We start from the raw sequence: 24,129 nt of genomic DNA on the forward strand, positions 1-24,129 counted from the left end.
GCTTGTTGGCAGTCGTCAGAAGTTTATTGTGGAAGAGTCCCATTAGTTGGCAGTCGTTGAAAAAGATAAATGACCTATTATTTTAGCTCGAAAGTCATTGTAAAGTAAAAAAATTGGTCGATAACTTCAGCAAAAGTCGTTGAAATTACAACAACTATTGCCATTGTATGAGACCTGGCCCCTGGGCTATTTGGGACACCCCCAAAAACGCATTTACAGTAGAACCTCAGTTAGCAAAGGCTCCAGTTATGAAAAAAATTGATTAAAAACAAATAATATTGATAACATTTAGGTACCTCGCTCATCGAAAAAAATTTCACTTATCGAAAAATTAGTGCATCATCGGCCATCACTAAATTGTGCATAGAATGTCATATAGAATTGTGCACCAGGCATCATAGAATGAAAAGTAATTGACCTAAACTATGATTTATTTCTCCAGAACATATGATGGTTGTCTCTAAAATATTCCTTTCTGTTTCAGGTATGTTTTCCATGATCTTTTTTTATAGTAAATTCACTTAACCCAATTAAAATTGTGTGAAATTACAAGCCGTCCTGTAAGCTTACAGATACAGAAAAAATGCTATAGGGCTGCTGATATGAAGCTTGCAGTGGACAAGGTTGTTGTAAATGCTCAATGGCATGTTCATGGATATGGTAATATCGCATCAATAATATGGTAATATTGCATCAATAATACGGTAATCAATGTATATGGTAATATCATATCAATAAAGGAAAAACGAGTAAAAATCTCAGAAAATGTCATTTATTCTACCTCTACATCATCTACAATGAAAGAGGAGGACTTCAGAGTGTACTGTTATTAATGGATGAGTACACTCTGCATGCTTCAAATGTTTTAAAATGAAGTTTTATTCCAAGTAATTTGCTTTATTCATTTTGAATGAATTGATTTTTTCCAAACATTCCCCCAACATGGTTAGTGTCAACATTCATACATCTTAAGTGTTTTGTGTTTTTGAGCCTATGCATGATACATTGTCTTTGTGCATCTCATAAAATTTCATGTATTTATTTATTGCATTATTGAGTTACCAGTGGCATTTATTATGACATCTAATGATGCTTGAGCTTGAAGAGCCAAATGGATTCTCCTTATATAACAACCTCAGCATTTTTGTTATCAAGTTAATATTATTTTTTATATTGATTTATTCTAGCAAAGCTTCTCAATTTGGAATAAGCACAACTGAGCTTTGGGCAGTGCCTATTCAAGGGTATGGGTTGCATACTGTTATTTATAATTCAGAGAATTGACTAACCTGTTGCAGGGTCCATCCATGGCAGTGACAACTTCCTGTACCTGGTGCACTGATTATATGTGGGCTGTACTACTGAAAAGTTTAAAATTAAGATTTATTTCCCTGTTATCTCCACATATGCTACAGTATCCACTAAAAGTTTATTACTTATAAATTTTACTTATATTGTTTTTCTGCAGTCGGTTATAACATAATCATTTTTAGGTGATTTTGAAAAAAAAAATACATTTAATACAGTTGTCATTCTACAACAAATTATGCAAGCTCTGTAGATGGAGCATCAATGATAGGGAATTGTTTGAAAATAAAATCTGAGACTGGATAGAGATAATATATTTTAATAAATAATTTATTTATCTGTTGGTTTGTGTTGAGCTCACCATGTGTATCTGAACAATCTATATTACTGCCAATCTATTGTAGTACAGTTTGTTGCAAGCCTCACTAGTTAATAATGTTGTTGGAGGTACATTGTGCTTCATAGTTAGTACTTTGTAATTTGCATGCTCTTGCATTGTAACACAATCATTTGCATAGTGATGCAATCAAAGTCAAGTTTTGATTGTGAAATCAAAACTAATTCTTCCCCCAGACTTGCAGGTTTGGGCAATGATGCTGATGATTATGCGCATTGTGCGCTAACCCTATTAGAAATCTAGTGGTATTCACCATGATTTCTTCTGGAAATATTTTACAATGCCTAATATTGTGCATTTGGTTTGGTTTAATTTCTGCGGCCACCATCAACTATGAATATGAGAAAGGTAATAGTTGCTTCTTGTGTGATTTGTGAATCCTTTCATAATTTTTTAGTTAGTTTTTACATGTTTAGGTGGTATAATAACTAATGCATACCTGGGTAGTCATATTTTGAGAATACTTTTAATTTAACATTAAATAATTCTTTCTTTGCTCATGTTGAAATGTAATCTCAACTTAGTAATTTTTGTCACATTCCCAAAGTATTGTGCAGTTCATTAAGTGAATTAGGTGCTGATGTGAAGAATTAGTGTGGTACAGTTCTCATTAATTTGACATAAGCAGGCGTGGTGTCAACACTGAAGCACTGCCCAGGCTACTATTGTGGACGCACGCTGCTCTCCAATGGATCTTGGTCGTCATGTGGACAGTGTGACCGTGGCACGAGACGTAATGCCTCCAGCGCCTGCATGCCCTGCTCTGATGAACCCAGCTTCTATGATTGGCTATACCTTGGATTCATGATGCTAACTCCCTTGCTGCTCAACCTACTTTGTGTCGACATTTCTCTTAAGAAAAACAAGTTTGTGTGCCATAGAACTGATAAGGCTATTGTAGAGCACTTGCATTTTCTATATTATTATTCACCTGCTTTTCCTGCGACCAGCACTCAACAAGCTATTTGACAGGTTCAGGATCATTGTTACTGAAATCCTTAGTGTTTTGATTTCACTTGGTGGTTAGGTGAATATTGATTGTCTGTTTTTGTTTTGTTTTCCTAAGGAGAATATTGTGTGGGCAGATTAGAGGAGCGCACCTGGCTTCTGTATGTGTGTGTGGTGGTGGAAGCCGTACTGGCTTCTGTCATCACACTGCTCGTGACTCCTCCACTGGGGTCACTGACGCTGTCTTCCTGCCGTCCCAGGGATCTCAGGGACTGGTACCCCATCATGTACAATCCTAACCCAAACTATGAAGGAGTACTTCACTGCACCCAGGAAGCAGTTTATCCCATGTATGTGCTAATGCGTAATTAATCTAATTACATGATGCGAAACTTTCAACATATTGTTTCCTCCCCATTGTGAATACTCAAAATCAGTATCCTTGAATTCTCAAAATCAGTATCAGTATCCAAATCAGTTTTACCTCGGTAACCATAATCTTATCGCAGCGAGACTAAGGATGATGGTTATTCAGGTACACAATGGTGCTGGTGGGCTACTCGGTTTTCCTGGTCCTGATGTTGGCCTTGCGTCCTGCCATCGCTGAAGTTGTGTCAAAGAAAGCTAAGGTGGAAGATGCAGGCGCCATCTACTCGGCGCTCTACCTGCTACCATCTCTTACAGTTATACATGCTCTCTTTGCCGGAGCCATTTGTGAGCATCTCAGTACCAAACTTCGTGTCCTTTCTTTTTTAAATACTCAACCTGTATTTGTGTTAGATATAATATTTTGCAGGTCTCTTTGGTCCTATAAAGAATTCCTTAATTGTTACAAGAGAACTATTAGTTGGTTGTTCAAAGTTTTTTTCTTTAGCAATCATTCCAATTCGTGGGCTTGAATCTGTGTGTTGTAACAATGTAAATTAAAATAATATTGTAAATTAAAATAATTTACGAGCAGAATTGTGTACATAATGTTTCGCATGTGTCAAGAGTGACGTTCATTGATAACATCTTCATTCATTGTTGAAGTGTCATAAAACGCCTACGGCTTTCCTGTGAAGCTGCAGTGGCTTCAAGCAATCCACCACGAAAGGCTCAATTAAAAGATTAATTGCGTTGACAGACACTGTGTTCCCTTACCTGGTGATCGTTGGCTCCATCATCTCCATCGCAACTTACTTGGCTTATCAAGGAGACCAGGTGAGAAGTTATCGTCCTTGTAGGTGGCTTGCGGTTATTAGACCATCTTGTTGAAAAAAGATTAGTTTTATAATAATAAATAAACTATAATAACTTATTTCTTATGTTCTGATAGAAAGATTTGTGCGTGGTAAATTGCTTACTCGTACTTCTTCTCTTACATTTATCCCTTCGAAAATTCGGCCAGCTAAGATCTTTCCCATAAATTCATCTTGAGTTATTAAGGTATTAGTGTTTATCACATGAATAAGCTACATCCTAGGAGATGAATTTCCCGCAATAATATTCATACTTATAATCAGTCAATTGATGTACAATGGACAAGTTGAAATAAAATGCTACTGTAACATCTTTGCTCTCGTACTTGAGCAATAGTGATTTGGCGTTGAATAAAATTAATAGATTAGACTGGAGGAACTGTACTGAAATTCTCAATGCTATCACGAATAAAAATTCTGTGTTAGTTCGTGATTACGGCCGCAACGTTCAAACTTGCCAATGAAGAGTCATCGCAACTCTTGATTCGCTGATATGGTTTATCGATAGCTGTTATGCGACTTCTGAATAATGATCTGCATCAATGCGAGATCTTAATTCGTTTGTGCAGGTTTCCTTCCACTCGTCACTTGTAACGTCTTGCTTATCATCATCATTACTAAGTTGAATATTGGTTTCACTTCATGAATAACTATACTATTCTCCTTTATGTTTATTTACTTTCTTTTCTGCAAGAACTTTATATGCTCCACTTTTCTAATATTACCGTTTATTTCAAGCTAGGTTTCATTCAATATCCTTCCTAATATAGGTATGTCTTGTGACGTCTATGAACGTCAATTATAACTTAAACTTTTAATGCATCTTACTTATTCCATGGTATATAACAGCGAGTGCGCGTGGTGTTCATCTTACTTATTCTATTGTATGTTATAGAGAGTGCGCCTGTTCATCTTACTTATTCCATTATATATAACAGCGAGTGCGCGTGGTGTTCATCTTATTTATTCTATTGTATGTTATAGCGAGTGCGCCTGTTCATCTNTATAACAGCGAGTGCGCGTGGTGTTCATCTTACTTATTCCATTGTATATAACAGCGAGTGCGCGTGGTGTTCATCTTACTTATTCCATTGTATATTACAGAGAGTGCGCGTGCTGATACGCGTATTCTTCCGCGACAAGCGCTCAGTGCTGATACTGTTGGGTCACTGGTGTCTGCACGCGTACGGCATCATCGCGCTCACGCAGCTCACGTACCCCGTGGTGCACGCATCTCTCTGTGCCCTCGTGCCCGTACCTGCTCTCTTCTACGTGCTCACCGCTCGCTTCTCAGACCCCACCAGAGTGCAGGGCTGTGCCATACCGCCGCCGGCGTCCACTCGCCCATGTTGAACACGTTTATGCTAATGTTATCCTTTGCCTTAGTACCTGGTGTCTCCGTATACTTTTTTTACGGCTGTATTGACTTTGCCGAGTTTTGTTTGCTCAAAGTCCTGATCATTCAAAATCTCTGATATCTTTAAATTTACGCCTTTTTCGCAACATTTTTTTATTTTCATAGCCATATTCGTTGAATTTTCTATCTGAATTTCTAGATAGTTGACGGTTGTTTATACATCAGTATTTGTTTCGTCGAAAATAAATGTTTATTACTTTGTTAGTATAGTTCGCCGCTTTTAAATTGGCCTTGAATTTGTATATAAGCTCGTGCTGATCTATTTTTTCAACTGATCTGAATAATTTTTTCCTATTATCAGCATTGTGAAATTCCCGAGATTTTGATACGAAATTGAACAACGAAAATAGTAAATTACTAAAGTGGAAGAATAAAAAAAATTTTCAAAGAGAAATCCTCCAGTTGTCTCGTTCATTTTATTGTAAAATGTTTATTTCTTTCAGCCACAAGCTCAACGTAAAATGAGTCATGTTTAGAAAGTGAAGCTCTTCTCATTTACTCTTTTTTTTCTTTTGAACAAAAATGTCAATAGTTATCTTTTGTACAATTTATAATTACACTAAATAAATTTCGGTGTTGAATATTCTAATAAAACTCTATTTTTGTAATGCAACTTTTACTCGCCGATGCTCCTCATGTCCACTTGTTTGACCTGTGACTCTAACTGACTTTTTGTTGCTCCAGATTCAAAAGTTTACAGTAATTTGAGCTGCATGCTTAGGTAGAAAACCTAAGCATGCATGAGAATGTGATTCTGTCATGTTCATTGTGTGATTAAGACTTGCATAAGATGTTAAAATTTGCGCATCGGTTTAATTTATGTCTTGTTCCTGCATATTACACATCAAAGTTGATTTATTAAAGAGTTATTGCTAAATTCCAGTCCCGCACGTGGTAGGATAAACATCCTACTTGGGGAATGCCGCTCCCCCGGGGTATCCTGATGGCCGTGTTAGATCAGCAGGAGGCAATAATCGAAAGTTGAATAATATAGCACATCTAAGCTCAGACCTTTGCAAGAAGCCAATTTTTTTAGGATGACTAACATTTCCAACCATAAATTTTGGTCTGCATTGTAAATTCGTTTTTTCTCTAAAATTGGATGTTCCATTGACATTATAAATAGCATAAATGTCCTTTCCAGCTTCAACTTTGTTGCTGGTGAAACTGCTCGAAATTTTGCAATTTTTCTCACTGAAAGAAAAGCAGCAAGAACTCATAGGTCAATAGCATGTATTTTTATTTTCGCTCAATTAAAATTTTTGGCATTGCTTGCCTCTTATCCTTCACTCGTGATGCCATATCCCTTTCAAATCAGATTATGGCGGAGAATGAATGAAAGGTATCCGTTCTCGAAAAATTAAGTAAAATTCACAAACCGACCCTGAGTAGACCATTTAAACTATAAAAACCTCCATATTCCGTCGCTAACTCGCTTAATACTTTCAACAGAACCGTACCTACATTGACTACTGTCAAAAATTTATACCTATCACTAGATGATATTTCAGTTTCAAATAATAAAAAAGTTGCGTACATTTGAGGAATCATAAAGATTTTAAGTCACGCTGAAGAAAGCAATCACCGATCTACAAGCTTCAATTTCGTGGTTTGAGCACATGCAATATTTGGGATGCGACCACGTGGAGGCGTCAGAGCGTTGGGTGTGGGCATCTTGTTGCTGGCTTATCGCATCATGAGCGCCGGCCTGCAGTACATCCCTCCTGTCACGCTCGCCCTCATATTGCTGCAGGTGCCTTGTGATGTAGCAAGTGCTGGATCTCGTATTTTACGGGAATATTTAATGTTGCTGATGTCAGGTAGGTGAGAAATGTTTTTTTTAATTATGGTGAGGTCTGGTGTACGCTAATGTATTTTCGCACTTCCTGCTTATTGTTAGTAAAAAAAGTTCAACGTAGACTCGTGGGCTTTAAATTTTCAAGGATGTTGCATTCACCAGAGGCATTGTTTGAGCTGCCGTCTTAGCTCTGTTGGTAAGTTATTCTTTTGGTAAGAGTCTTTGAACCCCACTTTCGCCTCTTTTGCGAAGGCGATCTCTTAATTGTACCGTCGTTCCTGTCACTGTTTACTTCATTTTTATTCAATTCCGATATGCTTAATAGACTTACTCAGCCTATAGATAACAGCTTCTAGACGTACGTAGATAGACGTAGACGCCTATAGATAACAGCTTTCATCTGACGTACGTAAAGAAGACGACGCAGGATCTTCTATTTTGTCGATGGTATGTCTCCAGAGCTCGTTTATTTCTATTTTAATTTTGCCGCTTTTTTTACACAGGCTGCACTGTTCACGGGCGTCTTGAACCCGCCGTGGACGAGTGACACGGTGTGCCTGAGCGCGCAGAGCGTGCTGGTGTGGGGCGACTACAGGCGTCTGCTGCTGGCGGCGCTGGAACACACCAGCGACATGCACCTCTACTACAACATGAGCTCGCTGCTCATCAAGGGCGTATCGCAGGAAAAAAGGTTGCTTGCTGCATGCCTATTTATCTATTTTGTGTCAATCTATTGTGCGAGTCGAGGTTTATTCGCAATTATTAAACCGCGAGCCATCTGATGCTTCTTACGATTAGAGTTCATCAATATGCTGATGAAGGTTTGAGGAAAGAGATTGGATTTAGAAGTTTCAAACGGCCATCCCTCTCCTAATTAATTAGTGTAAGTACCGTATGTATTATTTACGTTGAGGTAAAGAATACTATGAGGGTACAGTATGTTTATTTGATGGATTGAAAAATGATGGCGCCAACCAACACCTGCGTGCGTAATGGTCGTTAGAATAAAGACATGACATAGCATAGCAATATGACATGACAAAATAGCATAAAACAACATCGAAGCAATATTGATAGCAAGCGGTAATTCAGTTTTGACAGTTACGCTTTGAAATATTTAGTTACATTATCATTATAAGAATTGAATTCTAGAGAACTTGGCAGCTTACCCCTAGCAGTTCACAAGAACGCTGACTAAAAAATTCGGCTAAGGCTTGACTGGCTAATGTTGCCCGCTGGCGCACCCTGAACAGAATTCTCAATTTTTGAATGACCTTATTAGAATCTAAAAGTATTTTTGTCGTTTAATGAATTTTTATTGCTCAGAAATCAGACTAATATTGTTCATGCTTGAAAATTTATAATATTTTTAATTTAATATTTTACAATTGCATAATAGTGGACAATTAAGTAGATACTTGTTTTTTAGCTAAAAAGGTTACATGAACCTACAAAAACTATGTTCACCGAGCATGAGGATTTAATAAAAATTATTATGACGTTCCCAGGAAATAATAATGATAGTATGAATTTGAGTCACTACAGGTTTATCTAGAGAAAAGATGGCCATTTTCTAATAATTACTAGTATTGGCGTCATTTTTTTTTCGTAATTATTTCATAGGTCGTTTGAAATAATTTCGTAGAAATTATCTGTTGCAAGGCTCCCAAAATCACCAGTACATCACAAGTCGAGATTTCGATGTTATATGAAAATAATATTGTTATTTAGAAGCAAACTATATAGGTTGTCTGAAAATAAGAGCTAGCTGAAGTTTTTCGTTCTTCCGCTCTGTTAGAATCATTTACGTGTATTTCGGTGATTTATAGATGCCATTTCTCTTCAAATTAAATCCTGTATTGTAGCTCTCGTGCGTTAGACGTATTTAATTTTCATGACTTTGACTGATTTTTTGCTGCCCTTGTACAAACATTTTTTTAGTTTGTCGCGCTTTGCTTATCTAATAATAAACGTTCAATTATGTTCTTTTTGGATATAGAGGCCAACTGGTCATAAACTTGGCACAATTGTCTCAATATGGAAAGGTTTCACTATCTTTAAAAACATTCTCGACAACTCGTTTATTGGTCACTGGGAAGATTATTACGAATACATGAAATGTCACGACAAAATTTGCACTGCCTCCTGTCATGTCTGTTCGTCATACCACGTGCGCTTCTCTCACTATATTACGTATAAATTAAGACTCTTAACCATTCTCTTGTAACGTTCAATTTTTTTATCAATTCTCGTGTTGGTTAGACTTGGGTCGCGCGTGTTCTTCATGCTGATATTGCTGTTGACTGCAGCGACGAGCATGTCCTACGTAGGGCTGATGGAGGCAGCAGCACGATACCTGCATCCTTCGTACAGGACTCAGTGTGCCATAGGATTCTCAGGTGCGACTGCTTGCCTCTTGATGACGTAGGTGATCATTGCAGGTTTATCGCTACTGTAATCTTTACAATCGTGTTTCGTAGTATCTTCAATCATCACACTCGCAATAAATGTAGGTAGTATCCATTTGCTATGTGACATTGATTTCCTAGTTATTTTCATAAAAATTTTACTTCAATTACTTTTTTAGTTCAAAATATTGAGCCCTTTAATTAGAGAAGATAATCTTATATTTCTCCAATTCATTAATATGTTCATTTACCAAAGTTCACACGGTAGGTTTGCTCTAAATCATCCCACAGAAATAATGAAGAAATGTTAAATCGTTAACATGCTGGGCGTGCTCTAAATCATCCCACAAATCTAATGATGAAATGTTGAATCGTTGTCATGTCATACGTTTTTTGAATCACCCCACTGATATAATGTTAAATGGTTGTCATGCCAGGCGTGTTGTTCGCGCTGAAGGTGGTGAGCACCTACCACGAGTCCCGCGGTTACGAGACGGCGTCCACATCCCTGCTGTGGCACCTGCACATCACGGTGCCCACGCGCTACGCCGTGTGGGTAGAGCTGCTCGTCATTCATATTCTCGTCCCGCGGTCGTCTTTTGCTGGGCATCTTGCCGGCATCCTAGTCGGTCTCGCTTATGTCACTACAGGTTTTGAAAAAACTCTCTACGACATTGACTACATGTTCAGGTCCATTTTCTTGGGTGAATCTTACACTTACGCACGGGGTAGAGCAAGAAGAACCCGCGATAATTTTGAGGATGAACCTGGCCCTAGAATGCGCTACTACGGGAGGCCGGAAGAGTACCGGGCGTATTCAAGGGAAGATTTCAACCCAACCAGGAACTTCGAGCCCATGTTCGCTGAAACTTCCAGGCGTAGGAGACACCAGGCAGCTCCCAGTCCCTCTGCCCCCGTGAGTCGGCCGTATTGTTTGCAAGTAATTGAAATAGAATTTATTTTCTGATGGAAAGCCTTGCGCTGATGAATCCATATGCTACTTTTCAATTATTTTATGCTATATTAATGTACTGCTATCGTCGATAATGCTATGACTCGAAGTTTATTTATAAACAGTCTCACTGTCACTAAATGTTTAGGAAGAAAAATAGAGCTATTCTGGTTTATTATAATGTTTTATTCGTTGCGTACAGTCGGCGGAAGACGTTCATGAACCCGCGCTGCCCGCGGACCCCGAAGAGCTGCGCAGGCTGCGACTCCAACGTTTCCAGTGAGGCATTTCTCTTTGCTCGTGAAATCAATAAGACGCGTGTGAAGCCTACGTGTTGTGCAGCTGCAAGTTAAAGCGTGCCATTGTATCAATGAGGCTTTCTTTCAATTAGATTGTTAATCGGTTACAAGTATCAATACGTCTTGCAAAATGAACTATAACACGCGTTATCTAATGAGTTAACAATGGCATTATTCTTGTATAAAATCAGCATTTCATGCTCCCTTATAAATTGTAAGGTTTTTATGCTCAGTACTACAAAACTTCTAATTTTCTGTGATCGTATTTTATATAGAATCGTGATGACATCAAATACTAAAGTCAATGGACGTGTTATTTCTTTACGTTTCTGGTTCTTTCAGACAGGAGGTGACAGATTAATCACAAATTCGATATCAATTTGGATTCGAGAAAAATTGAACTTTACGATTTCATGTATATTCTAATTTAGCATATTAATGCGTTATAATCAAAGTTATCTAATAAACCCCGTACAGGATTCTCCATTGCGTTGGAACACTTGATTCATCCCCAACCTTATTTGCTAGTCAAGAAATAATTTTCGACCTTTTGGATTTTCAGACAAAAATCTAAAAATCGTAAATGAATGGTAAAATATTATTACCAAGTGAAAAATGACCATTCTCACCATTGGCTATTTCTGAGCAGCAATCGTGTGGACTTTGGTGAATCTTTTTGTGTGAAATTTGAGGGTATAGCAGCTAGCCTGAATATGTCTGTGATACTTGGCTTTAAATTAATTTGTAGAAAAAAGTACGTATATCCGCCACAGTGATACCTATATTTTATTTGGCACACGATGATAATTTTTATTTGCACGCGCTTTTGAGTTAAAAATATTTAAATAAATAAATATAGCGATAAAAATAAATCTGCATTATTTCGCAATATTTAAATAAATAAATATAGCGAAATCGTTCGGTAGTTTGTAAAGTGTAATTACTGTATACCCTTGTGTTTTTTTACCAATGCTTTGTTCTTGATTCGTGATGCTTTAGTAACTCGGAAGTTTATCAACAATTTTCGAAATTATTCCGATTTCGGTGAAGTTGACAAAAATATAGATAAAAACCATCTCCATTTGACCTCATTGTGTACCTCGACAATTAATTGATTTCCTCAACTTATGACTGAGAAAAAATAACATATTTAAAGATTCAATTGTTCTTCATCTTCAAAGCTGGTTACCATATTACATTTTCAAGAATTACTTTCCATTCCTTTGCTATAAGCAATGCTTAACAACTGACTGGCTAAACTCATTTTGCTTCAAACTTTTGCTGTATCATTCCGTACTATAATACTATTTCATTCCCAGCGTTTTTTTATATAGATCTTTCTAACTTCCGTTAATTACACAGAGTGTTTTCAAACGTCTTTCATTGTCCATATTTTACCGTAGCTTAGGTTAGCGTCACTTTATACGATTTATGTATATACTTTGATTCAATTTCCGTAACGCCTGCTGGTCTCATTGAGCTGCTTAAGCTGCATTATAAAAATTTTATCTCATTACTGAAATCCGTGTCATTCATTGTGTATATAACGTATAATAGTTTGGATACCGTTCATTTTATCATTGTACGCCGTACGGCGTTTTAAACACTGAAAACTTTTTTTTTTCACGCGCAACTCCGATAAAGCTGTGCGTTAGTCTGAAACTCTTCAGATGTTGTCCAAAATCAGTGTTTTTGAAACTATAAAATTTAAATTTGATTCCTTGATTGTCGATCGATCTGTCATGAGGGAAAGATTTACTCATTCTGTCTTGCTCGTCCTCCCCTTTGTGTAGGATATTTCACTTATTTCCACCCAAATGAATTGGTCCAGCTTATACCTGCACTGAAAGTGTGCACAATTATATGAAAGAAGTGTGAGAATGCCAATTAAACTTATTCATAGAATATTTGAAGGGTGCACGTGTCTCCAATCTCGTTGTCCAGTATGGCAAGCCCTTGTGAGTGATCTCGATTTTCCTTTAGATCTTAGCTTTTATAAAGGCTACCAGTGCTGCTAGAGAAATAATATCGATCAGTGAGCGAAATCCTGGGATAATCATGTTATGGAGAAGTTGATATTTACATACATTGACGAAATACAGCTGGCGACGTAATTTATGAAGCGAATAATATGCTTTTCTGAAGCACTTGAATCAATCATTATAGTACAATTTATTTCATATAAGATAAATTCAGGCGATTCTCAACCTGCATTGCTTCTCAACCACACTTTCTGAACGGTTTTAGGCCGGGAACCATGGAACTGCTATTAAATTTGTTATCAACAGCTGAGCAATCACATGAACATTCGTAGACGTTTTGATTTCCACCCCAATAAGAAGAGTGCACTCTCTTGACCCAGTAATTGTATCACCGCTCTACAACTCGATGATGTTTATTTGCCTCAAGGGAGACTGAGGGTAACTTGCCCTTGTCTAAGGGAATTATATTGCTTTCCCTGGGCCCCAGCATTCAGGTCCACTTGATTATAAAACTACTAGCCAACCCGGCGTTATTCGGGGTAAATATTTCTAGCGGTAGAACCCTGTATACATTTTTCCTCAAATGACGAAAAAGTCCCATATAATTACAATTTTGAAACTTAGAGAGATTATAAATTTTATCTTGGAATAAATTTCATTTTCCGAATAAAAAATTTACTAAGCAGAAGTTTTTAATCCAACCCCGTTTTCCAATTTCACTGCTATTGAAATAAAATTTCTCAACATGGTAAGATCGCGACACGACAGGTATTTCGATAAGCGCTCTGCTAGTTGCCGCTATATCTTGACAGTACCTTACATCAAACACGTACAAACGCTGTAAAATTCATCCATTATAAAGTTTTGATAGTTTGTGCGCATGAAGCTTTTCAATGGAAATATATAATGGCTAATCGAGCGCGTATTACCTAGATTTGAAATGTTTTTGTAGTTCCGTATTTATGATAAAGTGTCATGATACGATTGAAAATTATCATTTCATATTCAATACGGTAAATTAATATTTAATTTTTTTTAATTGTATCCGAAACTCCTTAGCTGGAGTTCTAGGTGAAATGTTAGTTTGAATGATCCTTCTAATTGACTGCGTGAATTTTGAAAACGGGATTCTCAAATATCAGAGATCATCTGTCCCAAGCAACGACTTTAAGCTTCCAACTGATATTAATAGATGGATAGATGCAGCTCTTGAATAACGAATTACCTACAGATATCGTCATGCAAGAGGATATTTTTATTATTTTTTACCTACAGATATCTTACCTTATTTTTTTACCTACAGATATCTGATAAATCTACCGGGTTTGGGAGCTATGTCCATAGTTCCCAAACAAACAATTCCCTTCCGATGAGTCAAACAAACTCTACTTCACCTGATGCTAAGAAATTGTTTTGCGATTATTTTCATTGAAAATCGGGTACCATGATTTTGTCTTATTTCATTTTGGCATAGGAAATTAAGAAAATTTTAACGTTTCATAATAATCGCGATGGATCCATTGATGCTTCGATGGCTATGTGGAGTGCGCCAGCTGTCTTATCTTCAGCGAAATTCACTCTTGAGCTCCAACCATAATTATTTTAGTAGTCACGCTGTTATGTTGCCACCAACGCTTCTGCTACCGCATGAAATCGGACGACAATATAACTTTCAATCTTCCAATAATACGCGAGGTAGTGAATATGTAGCTCGGAACTTTTCATACTTAGGACATCAATTTTCGTCGGTTTCGGATCGACTTTCGAGCACGCTGTCTCGAGTTACAAATTCTTCATCTAAATTGAGTATTAATAACTCACAAAACACAGGCTTCCTTGGCTCCAAAATCATGGGAAATAAACATTCATCAATTATGAATGATCTCAGCTATGTCAACACGAGCCTGTGGATAACAAATATTTGCGACCGGCGGCTGTTGTCGACTCGTGGACAACAGACGCTTGTGACTGTGGATGACGTGGCCGCGTACATCCAAGACGAAGCGTCCAGCGTTCTCGTCATGACCGGCGCCGGCCTGAGCACTGCTTCCGGCATTCCGGACTTTAGGTGAACCTCCAGATAACGATCAAATTTCTTCCGGCGTCGCAGATTAATAAGTTAGGTAATGTTTAAAATATTACCTAAAGTCTGAATCATTATTTTGCTATAAACTCATTGCTACCGGGACTACCAATAAGTTATTATAAATCACGGAAAGGATCTATTTTGTTGCAACATTATTTTCTGCAGATCACCAGGCACAGGAATCTATGACAACCTCCAGAAGTACAACCTGCCGTACCCGGAAGCTATTTTCGACATTCAATTTTTTATGATGGACCCGCGTCCTTTTGTATCTTTGGGTGAGTGTAAATAAGATCAAAATATACTTTGATTCAATTGTGTACTTTTTTCAACTTTTAAAATTAATTTATTGAATCAAAATCGTCAATTTATTTCGCTGGTTTTATATGCATTTTAACTTTACCTACACCACAATTTGTAATATTTGTAACCTTTCCTCGGATGACGTTGAAAAGCATGAAAATATTTTGTCACCCAGCAACTATTTATTACATTTAAATTATTGAGCTAAAATGCCTCGTAAAGAGTAAACCTTTGCTGAGCCTGAAATTATTCATCAATTGATTCAAAGGAAATGCTTGATATAAATTCTCATCTGACGCTAATTATTTAGCGCTCTTGTGTATAAATTATTAAACCCAGTCTGCTGTTGAAAAATTATATACCAATTTCTACTGAACATTTTTATGTTTTTAACTTAAGAATTAATTTCTAAACTTTGTCTGGCAGCTCAAGAGTTGTACCCAGGACTGAAGTTCAAGCCCAACGCTGGCCATTATTTCATCAGACTGCTGCAGGATCACGGCAAACTCCACCGCGTCTACACACAAAACATCGACGGACTTGAACGATGTCATTCACTTTTAATTTCTGTGAAAATTTATCAAAGCATTTTTTAATGATTTACTCTTACTGACCATAATTTTATCTGTTAAAAATTTTTATATCTACTATGAAAAGTTTGAAAGCGCTTTTTCTCTAAAATTGTTCCATCATAAACCAAAATATCTTCATGAACAAGTGTTTTCTCAGCCATTCGATTGAGTGGTGTAATCGTCACCTTCATGAAATTCACAAATGATGAAATTTTTACCAACGAATGGCTGAAGACGTGACACATTATCAAATGAAGCTCGTCTTGACTTCTTTTAATATTGGCAGTGAAGTATACATTAGGAATTTAATTTTACCCGAGTACTCGTGTCTCTATATTACGATTGAAAATTGCAGTCATCGCAATAAGATGTGCTTTAGTATCTGGTGAAGATTACTTGTTCGAATATCAAAGTTGCGACTCAATTCCTTGCAGTAAGCGGCATACAAGACGACAAGCTCATGGAGGCGCATGGGAGTTTCTCGAGCGCTTCATGCACCTTATGTCGCGTCTCTCACGACAGCGAGGCCGTCAAACGCAGCATCTTGAGTGGACCGGGCGTGCCGGTCTGTGGCGTCCGTGGCTGCAAGGTGGGTTAGCTCTGTAGAAATATTACTACACCTTAATTTAATTTATGTCTTTGCATGGTCATTAGCTGTGGTATGGGATCGTTTCAGCGTGCAGTTTTCCGACGTGTTTTTATAACGCCTTTTTTAAGGGGAGCGTCTGGCTAACATTTTATCTCGGCTATTTACTGACGGATCACTTTGAAACTTGGTACACATGAGTAAAACCGAAAAATAGACAGCTTTTATTCATGACAATTTTTCGAAAAAATGAAGGCCAGACGCTCCCCTTAAATTGATATTCGTACATAGCTCCTGAACGCTTTATCCAAGTTTTTTACGACATAGCGATTAGTTTTGAGACTGGAAAATGCGTTATTGGGCCGTTTTCAGACGTAAAAACGTGTAGTGATTTGACGTTCGTCTTATTCTTATCCAAATTTTCTGATGTAATATGGTGTGGTTTTACGGGTACCTGCTTGGGTCTTTTTTAGACGTAATAACGTGGAGCTTTCAGACGAGTTAACGTGATGTTTTCAGTCGTCGCTATTGAATAATTTTGTAGGGGCGTGAAGCAATCTTTTAGTGGCGGGATGTCGCGCAGTTTTTTATTTGTCATTTTACGGTTGTCTGAGTATCGTATCGTTTTAAACCTAATATCGTAGTTATGCATGATACTAATTTTTTCGACTGCCTTCTCATAAGAAAACAATCCAACTAATTATATAACGAGCAGTACTGCCATTATCGATTTTTTTCGTTTCATTTCATTCTTTTTATTTTCCTCATTCATCAAATATATGGTTTTGCTTTTATATCCTTATTTGATTGATACGTTCATATATTCCCCCTTGGCTTTCTTTCCTTGCTGAAAGAGTGAATTAAATGTTTTATATAAAATAAATATAATAAAATGATTTAAAGTATATTACATTTAATAAATATTTCTAGTTTTTTATATTAGAATCAATTGTTCATTAGGCTTCCAGGAAGATAGTAGATTCGAGATCAAGATAGCAATAAAAAATTCTTATCACCAATATTCGACAGATCCAACTGAATTTGCTTAAGAACCCGACACAGTAATGCTGGCCTTGAAACATGTATGTATAATATTGTGTGATTATCGAAACACTAGTGTTGAAGAAACTTTTTATTCTAAATTTCTAAATTTTTCTAAAAACGCGTCCTCTTGATCAGCACTCGTCGTTCTCAAAAATTCTTAATTTTTATTTCTTTATGCGACGACTTATCTTAGGGCTTCACAAGTCTCACTATTGGCAGTTGAGAAATAGGTTAATATTGAACTCTTATGCTAGCCGGATTATTATAAATTGCTGCTTGTGAGAACAACTGAATTAGTTCGTGATCAAAATTTTCACTTATAAACTTTCGGATTATCGAGAGATGTCGAATATGATGCGGAAGATCCAGATAAGATCATAAGAAGTAGACTTACTGTAGACCACATCGATGTGCTTTTGAACTAAATTATTCTCACATTTGTTTCCCAGGGAAAAGTGAAACCAGATATCGTATTTTTTGGCGAAAATCTCCCCGAAGCTTTCTGGCGTTTCGAAGAGGACCTTCACGCCATCGACTTGCTGCTGATCATGGGCACGTCTCTGGAGGTGAGTCTGGCGGTGATGTGCTCTTAAGTCACAGCTTTGTGAGTCGTTTGGTCATATATTTATTGAAATCGCACAATTTCCCATTGAGTCGTTTTGTCATATATTTATTAAAGTCGCGCAATTTCTCAAGCGTAAATCTGTTATAGAATAAACTAATGCAATGTTCTTCGTGATTTCTTATTATAAATTTCTTATATTCCAAGCGAACTCAAATGTCTTTTTAGTTTTATCAATATCAACTCACACAATGTGCTCATTCGCTACCATCACCACAGCAGCGTCTCCACACGTTAATATTACCGCCATATTGCATTCACACGTTACCATCAACGCCGTACGATCAGTAGATCGACCCATTCACTACTATCGCTTATTCACCAAGTCACCCGCCACCACCTCCCCCACACTCCCCTATTCATTAACTTTCATACCACGTCATCCTACTCTCTCTCATCTCATCGCCACGTCTTCCGCCCTCCCCTCGTCATTTGTTCCCCCGCCCTTTGTTTTCACCACTATTCTCACTACGTCATCATGGCTTTACCCTATTATCTCTCATCCCCACCACCCTCCCCCATTCCCCCGTCAGGTCTACCCGTTCGCAAGTATCGCGGAGTCAGCGCGTCGCGTCACCCCGCGGGTGCTGGTCAACAGGACGGGGGCGGGGCAGATCGGGTCGCGTGTCCGGGACTGCGTCCTGATGGGCGACATCGTCGACACCACCACGAGGCTCGCGCACCTCTGCGGCTGGCAACGGGAACTGCACGAGCTTATTTCTTCTTCGTGAAATGCTGATAGTGATGCAGAGGTCAGCGTTGATTTGGCCTATTCTGACCTGCCGCAGATTCTAGACATTGCCGAGTTCTCACAGCTTGCTAAGGTTTTGAACCCGCAATTCATTGCTAAAAACTTGCTGTTCTCAACCGCCCCGCTTTTGACCAGAACTGTCACAGGAAGTTGAAATTTAACTGCCAACTAACAGTTCATGTCCTGGCACTCTGAATTATAACCACTGGGCCACCCTGCTCTTGATAACAAGGAAATAATTTAAGCGTCAGCCTTTGAGATGGTTAGCTTATATTAATATCTTGCCGTATTGAAAGTTCATCGTACACATTCAGCTAAATATAGCAGGTATTGTCCTTTTTCAAGTATTGCCGGCCTTGTATAATGTGCAATATAGTATATGTTAACGAAAAGTTTGAATATTATCTATTTTGAGAAATGTTTTATAAAGCGAAACTATTTATTTTTGTCAAACACGTCTCATATTCAACCGTCATGCGCGCACGAATTTTTACCCTTTCGCGGGCGTGTTACCATATATGGTCACTTGAAATCTTCTTCCAAACAAACCCAGCTCGTCCTCCGGTTTGTGTTTAAAGCTACGTTATCACGCCTCTGCTAATTCAGCCTATCCACTCATACATAGCTTCGCCTCCTATCATACCCAGGAATTGAAATATGAGCATTTAAATGGAAACTTTGACTCGGACAATGAAATTGACGCTTTTCCGCATTTTTTAGAAACTCAACAGAAGTAATATCAATTTATTTTTATTTTAAAGAAGCTTGAGAAAATTAAATGAAATCGAAGCTTGATAGTATTCCTTTGCATTTGATTTCATAAATTTAAAAAAAAATCTATTTTTTTAGTAGAGTGACCGATTTTTACAGAACTTTCATCTGCGATTTCCTCCAATATCATGCCAAATTTTAAAATATCCTTACGAGTAAATTTATCTTATAATTCACCATACTTTCTCGCAATAGGCTGATAATTCAAATTTCAGCCTATTTCTATGCTTGCCCACGAAAGGTGGGCACGGCGGCACGCATTCCGCTATACTGTCATCATTCAGTCAGCTATAAACTGTTTGTAGCCTCCCCTTCAAAAAGTATTTTCTGTATTGCAAGTTCATTCTCTGTTACCAGATTCTAAGAAATGTAAAGTCAGAGCGTCTCGTTGCCTTTTGTTGCCCTGTGACTCAGTAAACGATTACATTTAGTTCTCCGAAGTCTCGACAAGCATTTAGGTATAGGATAGTAAACCCTGGCACTTACTAGAATAAATTATTACAGAGTCGGAATTCATGGCATCAAATTTAACTCCCTCTGAAATGCCGTATTTGCAATATTATTAATAATAATGGCAAAGAGTTCGGTCAGGTTGGTCGTTGTCTCGTTTTTTTTGGTTAATTCTTGATTTTTCCTCCTCGCTGGCTGCTTTCCAAGCTGCCCACTCAACGATCGTTACCAGTCCGCTCCTGGGAAGACCGCAGTGTTTAGGTCAGTGGTTCCCGAACTTTTTCAGGCTGGCGCCCCCTTTGGCTCCCTAGTGTATTTCTAGCGCCCCCCACAGACATACGCCTCTTTCTTGAAAATTAGTACGCTGCAATTTTAAAAGATATTTTAGGAGTTATACTTGGTGCTGGCCTCTTAGAATGTTTATGTTGCACTGGCGGTTATAAATAACTTTCGCCTCAGAGCATTCTCGATTCTGTATTGACTGTTTTCTTTAGTTACTATCATTAACACAATTGCGATGTGGTTGGTTCATTCAAAAGTTCATATGAAATTCATTGCAAAACCTACAGTTTCAAATAAAAAATAGACCTTGAACCGGTTGTATTTTACTAATTTCATTTCATTAAACACATGAATATTGTTACATTACGATCTGTATACAAAATGATAACAACAATTATAATGTCATGGCAAGCAGTTAGTTCTCTCGCATCCATGTTCTTACTCTACCGACTGCAATTTTTCAAGTAAACGTCTCTGAACTTTGCGTGACGAAGACTTCGGATCATTATCACTGCTCTGCGCTATTATTTAAATTCTTTTTAACTGCCATTTACGATTATTATGCATTGAACTTTGTAAACCGACAAATTATTGAAGTTGCCAACCGTGAATTTCGTTGTTCCAGCCCACATATTTGTCCTGATACCAAACACATCGTGCTATTTTTTTTACTTCTTACCAACCTATGATATCAATTTTAATGAAATTCCATGCTCCTCAATCTCACACTCGTAAGGTGTGACGTTTCTCAGGCCTTGAGCATACGTTAGTACTGTCGCTTTAGCGGCAAACTTCATTACTCACGTCGAAGAATTTAGTGCAGCTTGGAAGAAGATGCATATCTCCATAATGCGGATGCTGAGCTCGCTCCATGCACGGCAGTGGATAGAGATTCTGTCCTGCATTACGTCGCTTGCCACGACCGCCTCCATTTTTCCAGCTCTGCTATCACTCATGTCCTACTCTAAAATTTCCCCTCGGAAACATTCATAATTTAGTGTCAGATCTCCAGCAGCAAAACTCATCGTCACCCCGCCTTTTTGAAGACGACCAACTCTCTGCACGTGAGGCTGGCTATTATTAAATTCCTATTTCGTTGAAAAATCGCCAAGAAATTCTGGCGCCGAGCCGTGGACCGTCCCGGGGGCACTGAAACTCTCAACCCTCAAAAATTTTTCAAAATAACAAGAATTAGGAAATTTACAAATATTTTCATTAAAATAACTTTTAATTTTGAGCTTACGTTCGCGTGAAAAAGAAAGAATTACTTCATTTAGTTCTCCATTAATCTATCTTTCTTCCCTGTCCTACAAACTTACATGGAAATTTTTGCAGTGTTGTGGTGTAGTCAAGTCTCTTTTATCACACCTAGCTCATGTTACCTCGTAATACCCTGTGTAAAACACAGCAAAATAATCTTCAATTTCATATTTTTCTCATTGGCTTCAAAATTCGATCTGAACAAGTATATTTACCTGATGTTCAAATTTTATGTAGTGTTTGACTACGTAAACTTAATCAATTTTGGTCGTAATCTGCACTCATAAAATGGAAGTCGTGGGCCTAGTAGCCGTCACATCATTTTAGCTCGCCAATTAACGATTCTCGCCTGCTTAATTTATATTTCGTTATATTCTGACTATTTAAATAAACTTCAACTGCGTTTATCTTAGTAAAATTCTTAAATTCATGCGCGCGAATTTAAATAACACAGACTGCAGAATTTTTGCACTTTTGTATGTACTTTTCCAAATAGTACATTTTTTAACGCCATTTTTTTCATACCTTGCATTTTGCAAATCGTTTCGTTTTTATCCATTATTTACTGTATGAAAGGTCAAGTTAAACGCTCATTTTTTCAGTGATCACACTTTTTACTGTCATTTTACGCGTCTAAACTGGACACTTTTGCATCGCTCCTATATACTGTTTCCACAGTCGACGGCTCTTGATAACTCTTTGGAAAATCGCCTGTGACGCGTCCCATAAATTGGTCGATTAGACTCCATGGCGGGGCATCAATTGGTTAGCGGTTTGGCTTATTGACAATCTATGAGATGGAGAGTGGCGCCTCGGCCTGCAACTGCTGTTCTCAAGTGAAGGAGGTCGATACTGTCGTGATCTGCTGGCGCCGGCTGCTCCCGAACGATAGGCTTTCTATTTATTGAAGCAATAGCTTTGTTACGGCAACGACTCTCGATAGAAATTATCTTTTTGCGTGGGATGCTGTGGAGAAAGTGAAGTACCGCGTACAGTCATCGATAAAATCATTCATGGAATCTATTATTTCAGCCAATTCCATTCACGTATTATTTAATCCGAGTCAATTCAACCAGATATTTCAGTCGTAATTTTCTTACGTCGTCTATTTATTGAACAGAAAAAAATTATTGTTCGTCGAGTTTTTACACAAAAGTTTTGAGTTGCATTAAATTTTGAAAGAAAATTGTTAAAACAATTTTCTGGAATAACTTTTGCTCACAAAAGTGAAATTTAGATTCAACGAAATTTTCTAGCCATTCGCTTTCTTTTATAATTCCGTCTTTATTGCGAAGTTAAGAATTTAGCCAATGCGTTTTATGTATATACTTCAAGTCAGAAAATGTAGATATTCATTGAGGTTCAAATCATTTGAAGGGGATTTTAAGTGAATATTTCTGAAAAATTTCACGTATCTTCTATGAGGTTTAATATAATTCAATACCAATAAATTTTATAATTGAATGCTCATGTATTACTTAATTTGTAAAGCGAAAAAATGCGCGTGATGTCCGCTTTCTTGAAATGGTTTCAGTATTTGCATTTTGAATGCAATCCATCAGGTCATAAGACTTGCGTCGTTGATTGTAATTTTTTTCTGTACCATTCAGTTGTTCTTTCTTACAATGAAGAATTCATGTAGAACTCTTCTGGCTTCATTTATTATTTCTTTGCTCTCTGTGAGTCAGGCTTTCTGCTCTTTGGGCTGAATGCCCTTAAGATGCCACCATGCCATTAATTTATTAATTCTTCCTAAATTTGCTTTTCGTGTTTTCGGTGAAGACCATCCTAAACTCAGCCATAATTCTCCTATTAGCTGTAACATAATTAATTAATTATCTTCTGAGATCTCCACCCCTGTCGACTCTGCCAAGAAAAATAAGTCGGCGGCAGCGGGTAAGGCGGCGCCTCAACGATGACCTCATCGCTCCACGCGGGGTGTGACGCACCGCAGTCGCTGCTCTCCGCACGTCTTCTGATCGTAAGTTCATCAGCCTATCATTGACGGCCTTTCAAGCAAAATCCACCAATCATAGACAAGAAAATAGAGCGTAAGTACTTACGTTTACTTAGCGAGTTTTGAAAGTCTGGCCCCAGGGGCCATACTTTCAAAAGTCGCTAAGTAAACGTAAGTACTTACGCTCTATTTTCTTGTATATGATTGGTGGATTTTGCTTGGAAGGCCGTCAATGATTGGCTGATGAACTTACGATCTCTTAACTTTTTTTGAAAGTGCTACTGGCAATCCCCACGTATTCCGCCGGCGCTATTTCCATGAATTTGCTCATAGTTGGAGCTAATTCATGGAAATAGCGCAGACGGAATATGTGGGGATTGCCAGAATATGCTCCACATGGCTAATTCCAGTGGAGCATATTCCGTCTGTGGGAATTGCCAGAATTTGACGACGGAATATGGTCCCTAGTGTGGGGCTCCAAGTTTTGGTTTGACTACAGTAACCAAACTGAAATATAATTTACCAGGGCACAGGTTCAATATGGTTTCATCTAATTTAATTCAGCATCGTCTGCCTATCAAAATATATATTATACATCCGCATCTATTGGCCACTTTTTCAAGGTTTCTTAGGGACCGGCTGCAAATCCCTCTTATGACTATTTTCCTACTGTTCTACTATTGAAAGTGCTGCAA

The 24,129-nt window shown here is 37.8% G+C and overlaps 3 protein-coding genes across 3 annotated transcripts; all 3 read left to right on the forward strand.

The window, feature by feature from the left end:
* Positions 1-1,809: 1,809 nt before the first annotated feature.
* On the forward strand, positions 1,810-5,916 carry LOC108667511 (JNK1/MAPK8-associated membrane protein-like). Its single transcript, XM_018154544.2, has 6 exons — positions 1,810-2,053; positions 2,334-2,571; positions 2,791-3,003; positions 3,189-3,367; positions 3,780-3,856; positions 4,999-5,916. Exons 1-6 carry the CDS (start codon positions 1,960-1,962, stop codon positions 5,245-5,247), a joined length of 1,050 nt encoding a protein of 349 aa, XP_018010033.1. The 5' UTR covers positions 1,810-1,959; the 3' UTR covers positions 5,248-5,916.
* A 738-nt stretch (positions 5,917-6,654) lies between these two features.
* LOC108667513 (rhomboid-related protein 4) lies at positions 6,655-11,439 on the forward strand. The gene is made up of 5 exons (XM_018154546.2): positions 6,655-7,064; positions 7,613-7,800; positions 9,372-9,508; positions 9,955-10,433; positions 10,672-11,439. The coding sequence occupies exons 1-5, from the start codon at positions 6,945-6,947 to the stop codon at positions 10,750-10,752; spliced, it is 1,005 nt and encodes a 334-aa protein (XP_018010035.1). The 5' UTR covers positions 6,655-6,944; the 3' UTR covers positions 10,753-11,439.
* Positions 11,440-14,054: 2,615 nt separating this feature from the next.
* Positions 14,055-20,255, forward strand: LOC108667512 (NAD-dependent protein deacetylase sirtuin-3). The gene is made up of 6 exons (XM_018154545.2): positions 14,055-14,818; positions 15,002-15,114; positions 15,566-15,688; positions 16,146-16,300; positions 17,791-17,907; positions 18,497-20,255. The coding sequence occupies exons 1-6, from the start codon at positions 14,262-14,264 to the stop codon at positions 18,692-18,694; spliced, it is 1,263 nt and encodes a 420-aa protein (XP_018010034.1). The 5' UTR covers positions 14,055-14,261; the 3' UTR covers positions 18,695-20,255.
* The last annotated feature ends 3,874 nt before the right edge of the window (positions 20,256-24,129 follow it).

This window comes from Hyalella azteca, unplaced genomic scaffold (genome assembly GCF_000764305.2).
Source record: "Hyalella azteca isolate HAZT.00-mixed unplaced genomic scaffold, Hazt_2.0.2 contig14219, whole genome shotgun sequence".
Lineage (NCBI taxonomy): Eukaryota > Metazoa > Arthropoda > Malacostraca > Amphipoda > Hyalellidae > Hyalella > Hyalella azteca.